The sequence below is a fragment of the Varroa jacobsoni genome, unplaced genomic scaffold (assembly GCF_002532875.2).
Source record: "Varroa jacobsoni isolate VJ856 unplaced genomic scaffold, vjacob_1.0 scaffold_688, whole genome shotgun sequence".
Taxonomy (NCBI): domain Eukaryota; kingdom Metazoa; phylum Arthropoda; class Arachnida; order Mesostigmata; family Varroidae; genus Varroa; species Varroa jacobsoni.
In genome coordinates, this window is record NW_019213590.1 from 127,432 (window position 1) to 136,647 (window position 9,216).

The window sequence follows — 9,216 nt, forward strand, 5'->3', positions numbered from 1 at the left end:
CGTATAACAAGACTTATACACCGAGAGAGCTGAATTATACTATCAGCATAAATGGTACTTGGTGTAATATGAAGATGTATAAGCATATCCTGTCATCATCTTATGTTCGAAATTACTCAAATTCGATTTCTTTTCAGGCCGACGCCATTGTCTAGTCTGCTTTTTCTCTGGCTAAGCTCATCTTGAGCGACCGTATGCTCCACAATCGCACACAAAATACATTCCATGCATTTCTAATTAAATTAGAACCAATACACGGCGACCTATTTTTTATTCATTTTTCGCATTCTCAGTACTTGGGTTATCATTCTGTCACATGGAACGTACGAAATGCAAGTTTTGGCGAACAAGTCCTTTAGACTGTAGGTGAAAAGCGGTAGTGTGTTCTTATTTTGCGGGTCTCGACATCTGGTTACTTCCTCGCTAATCATCAGCACCCCAGTCTCTGTTTTTGAAACGTTTGCATCGTTCGCGTAGGATGCCTTGGCTTAAGGATTGCTTGCTTTATATCTTCACCTGTCTTCTATGAGTTTCCGCAGTGTTTTCCACTTGTAAGTTTCTAGAAAACTGGAGCATTCACCAGCCAAAGTTCGTCTGCTAGCGGTGTGTGTTATTCAATTTCAAAATCAGCCGCGTTAACTTGTAACAGTTATAACATTATATCTTTCGGCCTCTCTTTTCTCAATTTGACATCGCAAACGATAACGCTGGTTATAAACTCAGGCTGTCGATACGACAGGTAGGTACCTCATTGCCCTCAGCCACCCAGCCGGCCCCGGTATGGATCAGTGAATCTGCTTAAAGCCCTTGGTAATGTTATGCGGAAAGAAGAGTGCAGGGTACTCGAGCAGAATCGTCGTGAGTTTCACATACAACACCACTAGCTGAAATCTTTGAATCACAACGGCGATAGGCCTCCTGACGTGCGTGGGTCCGTCCCATATCTCGATCGATACAGGGTGTTCACGCTACCGTATCGCTGACCTCAGCTTACTTCGGGACGTGCTATTCGTGTCAATACAGGCTTAAATTACGCGATGCGCCGCAATCACATGAAGCACATCAACAATGCAAATGAATAGTCATTTATGGTGCCTGTCTAATCTAATGATGCGTGCTTATATGTAGACTATATGAGCGTCCCTTGAGGCTTTAATAGGCTAACGAAGCATGTTTTTCTGAACCAAGCGAGCATCGTTTGAGGGAAGGTAAAACTTATTATGCAAGGCAGTAAGCACCTCAAAATTAGCGAGCACGCTTAAATTGTGGTGTTGTGGACCTTGTCATACTTAGAAATAACTGTGTGTGCTCGTCTATCGGGCAAGTTCACTATATGGTCTAGTATAAACATTCATATTTATGTCTATATCAGTTCACAGTATCAATATAAAACTAGATAATGAACAGGAAAAAAAAGGGATAAAGCGGTTGAAATTGTAGATGAATATACTTTTATTTTATTGAAGAAAAAATATCGAGGCGAGATTAACAGTAAACACTAAATACCATCAAGAGAAAGATAAACCACGATGATTCTGCCGCTTAATAGTAAAGAGCAAGAAAGCCCAGTTCTGTTGAGGCCTGAATTCTTCTTTTTCGGCTCCTAATATATCAAAATTTTGGCGAACATTGTATATATATATATATATATATATATATATATGTAGCGTCATCTTGAAATATGAGATTAAAATTTGGTTTGTCTCGTACTGGATATAATATATAAATTCCGTATTTCAAGGTGACACTATTTCATAACAGTGCGATATTTTTGCAACACCTTTTTCAAACTGCATTCGTCTTCTGAAATCTGAGGTCGTCTACTCGAATGTCGTTAGTCGAGCTCTAAGTAGGCGAACCGTAATGAACCATAGCGAATCCGAAAATTCAGAGTTTGATCGAAATAGATCACGGAAGGCAACTTTAAACTTGAAATCATGACAAATTAAACATTGTGTCAGAGTTTACGGGCGTTAATACACAGGTCACAGAAAATACCATACTTTTTCACCTCGGTCAAATGAACAAATGAATGTCTACAATAATCGTAGAATGTCGCATCAGTTGAAGGATGTGACCGAACCGGCAACATATCTAGAAAAAGTTTCTCCTGTACGTCTGATTACCAACTACATCTTAGTGTACGGCTGAAGTCTACTTTTAACAATTAAAGGCAATGACGGAAAGAATTCTACCGGAGGATAAACAGACGAAAACCACTCGTTTTGTACAACAACGTTTAATCTCACACCGCGGTTTAATCGCGGTAGCAACAATGCAGGAGTTATCGAAACATATTACTACTGTTTTTAAATTTCAATAACTTCTCAAACGGGAAATTATTTAAATTTCAACATGATGTTTGAATCCCGACAGAAGACTTCGTAGACATTTGTACCATAGAGTTGAACGGCAACGTGGCAAATCATTTATTATTCAAGCGGTAGAAAATTGTAGATAATAATGGTGCATACTTAAATTGAAAGTAAAAGACCTAAACATGTGAAAAAGTTCTTAGTTAATTATACGTTGAGAGCTTTAAGTAAACATTCGTTCGCTTCAACTTTATGATCTATACACATCGAAGACGAAGCACCGAAACAACTGAACCGTAGACCCTATCACACATGACATATTCTCCCACAAATCATAAAAAGGTTCATTGTAAATACGCCTGGAAGCGATAGCAGACTCACGTAGACCAAAGGAACTATAATTAGATATTCTGGTTTGTTTCAATATTGACTTTGACGTCAAACAAGCGATTAGAGCTAACCGAATATGTCTTTTTTTTTTTTTTTTTCTATTAAGTCCTGCATTTTATAATAGCATGTCAACCATATGAGAAATAACAACAGTGGTATGTATATATGCTACCAGAAACTATATTGGGACGCCGGCGGAAATTGTACCCGATCGTGAGCGCCCAGACAGAAATCGTACTTCGATCTTCCTGTTGTCATCGAATAATATACTATCGGTGACAGTACTCAATAATATTACATACAAGTTGATTGCACGGCATCTGTGAGGTGCGAACGCGTCTGTGATCCCAATTGCTCGGCCATGGGCGCTGAGTGAGCATGTATCATACTCTAGAGAGAAACAATGGCAATAGTAGTGAGAGGAAATAATCGTAACAGAGCTACTGCAAACGATATATGATTGTATTGACAAATTTCTACGTCTCCATGTTTGGTTCATTCGATTTCACAGCGTCAGAAAAAGAAGCATGTCGTTGTTATTTTACATTAGCTTCATTCAGTATGCGTAGGAGGTAAGGCTCCTACAAATAACAAGTGTATAATATTAATAATGTTCGCTTAGATCAAACACTCATACATATTGCTTTGCTCAGTGTTGCACTTGAGAACTGACGTAAAATGAGAGAATAATAGGATAAGGAGCTATCCCTAATAATCCTTGTCCCAGAGGTTGTCCTTTCTAATTTTGTTCCAGAAAGTAACGAAGCTTGCTTTTGATCTATAAAGGCACGTTTTAAACATCGATATGATAAATAACTGCAGTGAATTTCAATAGCTAGCGCTTTTTACTCTAGCGACAGATTCTGACATTTGCGTGCATTAAGTATGCGCGTGCTTCATTCATCGGTGGAGTGCATGCGCGACGACATGGACGCTCGGCACTAACAAAACATATTCCCTTAAAACAGGATGATACAACCTTATCTTCTATTTGTTATATGACTTACATGTAGGCCTACTGTATATTAATAGGGAATCCTGCATAGATATCTGCACTATACCTAGCTATCGTATAGCTACATAGATGCGGCATATTCATACATACCTTCATGTTCCGTTGAACGCTAGTCATTCTCGCGTTGAAATTGACGACACTCTTAACAACGAACAGCGTGCAGACGCTGGCGTGACAGAACGAGATACAACGACAAAGGCAACCAGACTAGCACACAATATCCGTTAACAACCAAACAATAATTACAATACCAATATTTAATGTATCCTTCTTGAACTAACGTCCGACTAGGAGCTACACTTGCGCTCAGTACGATTAGTTAGAAATAATACTTATCATTGGCCTACTACGTAAAAGCTTTAGTCCGCTTCACTGTGTTTTCGTGGTGGGTGCCACAAGTATTTGCTTCTTTATTGTCTAGTATGCACATAAATTGACTTCGTGTTCAACTCCAAGCAATTTCCAAACTTCGGCCTCTATTTGGTAACTATCCCTCTTTTCAGATACGAAACCACCAAAATATCGTGGTCACCATGCTGTTCTGCGGTAGCAGCGATGCTTCCTATAAAAGCACGCAGCTTGACAATCTCACCGAATCACGCACACCTTTGTGTGCGGAGACGCCAATTCTATTATGGTTTCTTTATACTAAATGCTTTATAATGCTGAAACAATGAATTTCTTATAAAATGTATCGTAGAAATATTCTCTCTCGGCAAACACAAGCAGGGTTGGATCCTTTTCGTCCGCAAATCAGAGTTCCTCAAGTTTCTTACTGATAATGATCCTGCTTAGCAGATTTCTCGTAATGCTGTCCGCGGCTAGCTTCATGAGCATCTTTGATACCGCGAGGTCTGTCCCGGGGATTAATTGGTTCTAAAGCATTGAACACATTGTTGAAATAAGCTACAGTGTTCTGATTCGAAGATTCCATTGCTGCTTAATCCTAATTGAATTTGGTATTGTTATTTTGTGATGATTATAAATATACATGCGTACAGTTATCAAATCAGAAAGCTATCATTCGCTATGCATCGTGCAGTGCTGTCATATTGTTTTTGGCCATTATCCACACGTAGCTTCAACGCGTATATAGGCACAAAGGAAGTTACCGGCGGAAGTACTCTACTCAGCAGTCACACACAGCGACACGTCTATTCGTTCACGCATTTAATGAAACCATTTATTCGGCGCACTCGACCACATGAAGAAAACATCCTACTTCTATAAAAGGTTTATTGTGGTTATAGTTCGGGTCTGGTTGGTCAGTATCAAAAATGATCTCAGTCAGTAGCCGTAACCGTCTTTGCATGGCAGATCGTTGCGTTGTTGTCATTCCGTATAAAAGTGTGGACATTACAAAATCCTACAGCGCGTTATCATTAGAGCGACACTGTCGCCGTACAAAGTGAACCTTTTTTCCAATGGGGCGCGCCACCCGCTTTACTCAGTTGGCGATAAGGCAGCAGTGGTGATGGATATTCAGTAATGTAAGATCACATGAGCGGCACTTGTTATGATTGTATTAGCGGTAATCATATTATTGGCGTCTTGTACACAGACACACCTGCGTATTCCTGTGAACTCTGTTGCAACAAATAGTTGTTAGATAGGTTTGTCATTCTGACGCAGAAGAATACACGCGTGACACTATTTTACGGCCGTTTTTTGGGCTGCACTTGTACCAGTTGTCGTTGTCGCTGCTGTCGCGTTTGCCTGTCGCTTTCGGCACAACCTATTTTGACGAGACTAAATAGCTTCTGCTTTTGGTAGAGCGTTCGTTCGCTGGGGTTTTCCCTACGATACCCACCACAGTTCTTGTCACTGTGATCGGAACGAAGAAACGACAACTGTGGCTGTCGGTACAGATACGTAGAATGCGCTGTGGGGTATACGGAAGGCATAGTGTAGCTGTTCGCTGTAACCGTCTCTGTTAACTTAGTTGGCAAATTGTCGGCGATTTCCGGTAAGCCTTTTGTTGAGCTATGATCCTATTCCTGATAGTCGACAGCATCCTAGTAGTTATTTTGAGTAGCCTAATAAGAGAGCCGCTCAGAGCAGTGCGACGCCTCAAATAACAACAGCATTTTATCACTGCTGGATGGGTCATCGGCCCGGGGAGCTCTGCTGGACTCGATGACTAGCCTACGGGCAGAGAATTAGCAACGAATACGGCCAGGAACAACAAAACAACTGGCACTTTACCTGACGCGTTGCTTTATTTTGACTATCTCTGGCTCTTGGCTAGCTAAAAGCTGCTCCTGGGCCGAGAGCCTGCTCGCCGCTTGTCGCAGCATACCAAGTGGGCGTTTACAGCTTAGCTACGCTAGAGTTCATCTGGAAGGCACAGCTCGCTCTTTCTCTGCTTGAGACTTCGGGAGCCTGTACTACCCTTTCTCAATGGGGGGGCGAATGGGAGAGGGTGCGCGGTGGATGGAGTAGGTGGCGTCCTCAAATGGTTTACTTCGTAAACTCGAAAGGCTAGCGTATATCGCTCAGCAACTGACCTGAGGAGTTGAATATCGCATAATATAACAGAAGTGACGTTATTAATTTGCGATGTCGATATATTAGGGTTTGCAGAAAGATATTATTTTGTCGGTTCGACAATTGGTAATTATCAATATACGATCGTAAGTTAGTTCAGCTTTGAATTAGATCGTCCCTTAGTAATTTGGGTTCGTTAAAAGCTCCAGGTTCAAGTCAGCTCGTGCCTCTATAGACCTATATTTTATATCGGTCTTTATTCTCTAATCAATCAATTGATGATCAAATCTACTTTAGCAAGCGGTTTGTACCGCACCCGGCATTTGATTTTGATAATCGCTTTGTCACATGTAGAGGATCATGATTAGATTAGCTAGTTAAATATTTACTTTCACGATACTCACTATTGATTTGTTAATTCTTCCTGTAGCGTTAGAGGATTTCTGGTTTTTTGCTTCGTAGCTCACAGTTTACGGATAACGAATAGCCGGCTGATGATTGAATAGGACAGTTGGCGCTTCACAAAAGACCGCACCACGCTGTTTTGTCGGGCCATTCGCTGTTACATCAATGTCAATAGTCCGTCTCGATCTTTAAGAGAGCCTATTACGCGTACATTGTATGAATGAACGGTCGATAATGGATTTGCTATCTGAAATGTAAAGGGGACGCCCCCCGAACGTTTACCAAGGTCATCCATTATTTTTGAGCTTAAATAGATTTGATCAAAGTTTATACTTATTTAGGTCATAAATTTTCTACAGGCTTAGTTTCTATTCAACAACGTTAGTGTCCTATTTGGAGTTCAAATAATACAATCCGTTTGTTCGAACCGAATCGGTGATTTGGCCAGAGGAAATGCAAGTGTATTAGAGAACAGCCGGGATGGACCTGTTACCAAGTAAAATCGCCTAGTTAATAGGCTTTTTTATTCAGTGACTATCTACTTGTTCTTTCAAATTAATCTTTTTGTGACATTGCAACAAATCAGCGTCGAAGTAAAATGATCTCTACGCAAATTGTTCAGTGGTACAGATGAAGCGTGTTCTTCAAATTTCCAATTTAGATCGCCAGCCAACCAAATATACACGACACGGCACAGTTAGCATTCGAATTTTTTAACCTGAACTGTTATTGTGGGTCGATCGATTTTTGTAGATTCGTTCTATTAACTTTGGCAGTTTACCCATGTTAAAATGACTGAAACAGCAATATTCTTCGTCACAGAAGGACTTGAACTTTTTTTGAATTTAATCGACCGATCTCGGCCTTCAAGTAGCAAGGCGCGCGAGGTTGTGAGATTCACACGGAGTTCATTGATTTCATGAACAACGCAGTTAAGTGAAGGCCTCGCTGAATAATCATCCAACACGCACTTACCGCTGCTTTATCTGCCGTGTACAGCTGTGCTGTACAGATAATAAGTTGTCGCTTACTAGGATTAGAGCAACCACCTCTAAACTAGTTTAATTAGAGTCGTTCTCGCTTATGATACTGGCTTCTTACTAAAATCTTACTGGTTTCAATAAATAAAAAATGTCGGTCTCGGACGCCTATCCGACTGGCTGCTTAGCAACTATGCAGTCGAAACGACAGTTGTTTTGCTGTAAGGGAGTGCCCGGCGCAACGGGACTCTGTAAGTAATTCCGTAATGCCGACGTGCATTATGAAGGCAAGTGAGTGCCCCCTTCGCGGGCACAGTTTTCCTGCGAGGAGTGCGTAAAGCCACGACACCAGCCCCGCGGCCTTCCTGTTCAGGTGTATCGCGAACAGCAATGTGTACAGGTACACGATGTTCATTGAACTACTTTTAATCTCAACGTGTCCCGCCGACTTTGCCTGGTCTCATACTAGACGCGTAGTATTATAACGCATGACAGCGAGGTTATCGGTGTCTGCAACTTCGCAAACAGCTAAATCTGAACTGCACACACTAAAACGACGGAGCTATCCACGGGTCGTCTTATCCCGTAGATTATATCCGCTAAGTCGTCGTCACATCATCGTTCAGATTATGGTACGGTCTAAGTGAGATTTTTCATAGAAAGATAATGGGTCAATCAGTGATTACAGCCGTTACCACCGGGCATGGCACCATGCAAAAAACAGCACCGGCCACTTCTACTACGAGTGTGGTTATTGCTTCTAAAACTACTACTAGCGAAACAACAAAACTCATTCACAACGCCACTCTTGACCAGTGAGACAAGCAGAAGACACAGGCTCCGACGCGACGTCCATCGGCTCGTCTGCATTGGGCCCCTCAGCTCAAACTATACCTAAGCTGCTCACGTCACCACCCGTTCACGGCGACGAGTGGCAGCCGTCGCTGACCAGAACTGACCCGCGAAACTATTTCATACAGGAATCTATTATCATATGTAGAGTTCTCCCGATACTATTAGCAGGATGCTACTATAGCCGTTAAGCATAAGATAAGTGAATGACCAGCCTATAAGCCACTCGGTTAGTTGCTAACTGCATCGTCAAAGATGAAAAGTGCCTATAGCCCCCACAACAGCAAGGCATCAGGCAGCGGTAGTAATAGAACTGGGGTTAGCAACTAGAATAGACGAGAATAGTTCGACAGCCGTAAGAAGAAGAAGAAGAAGAGAGGCGGTTCCAAGAAAACGAAGAACGCAGTAAAGAGATACGCAGCTGTAGCTACTGATGCTGTTGTTATTGAGTGAGTGCAAAATAATCAAACAGTAAGATAACATCAGTCATCACTTTCACTGACGCTTAAGCCGCCCTTCGCACGAGGCGACGTCGTTGTCGACTATAACAGTGGGCAATGCAATAGGACGAGTTTTTTAATCAAGGCGAGCGCTGACACGGACCAAAAGATGCTTGAAACGTTCTCGGTGACCAAGCTGATACATCTATGTCCACAGCGGTTAATGGCGAGAACCGCTTGCAGGTCTCAAATAGTTCAAAAGGGTAACTACCTGTCACCATTCGACCTACGTGGTAACGGACAACAGCTTGCATGCAGAGTAACTGCCGTCT

At 41.8% G+C, this 9,216-nt stretch overlaps 1 protein-coding gene across 2 annotated transcripts in view; it reads right to left on the reverse strand.

The window, feature by feature from the left end:
- Positions 1 to 9,216, reverse strand: part of DAAM (disheveled-associated activator of morphogenesis-like protein) — a 113,541-nt gene that overhangs the window by 84,028 nt on the left and 20,297 nt on the right. Inside the window, exons 1-2 of one of the 2 annotated variants that reach the window (XM_022837048.2) lie at positions 6,612 to 6,871; positions 3,811 to 6,227 (exon numbers count right to left, since the gene is read on the reverse strand). The exons of the other annotated variant lie outside the window; for it this stretch is intronic. Coding sequence (XP_022692783.1) covers positions 3,811 to 3,837 — 27 coding nt within the window. The 5' untranslated portion in view covers positions 3,838 to 6,227; positions 6,612 to 6,871. Of the gene's footprint in view, positions 1 to 3,810; positions 6,228 to 6,611; positions 6,872 to 9,216 lie in introns of those variants that run through there. 2 annotated transcript variants of the gene reach the window in all.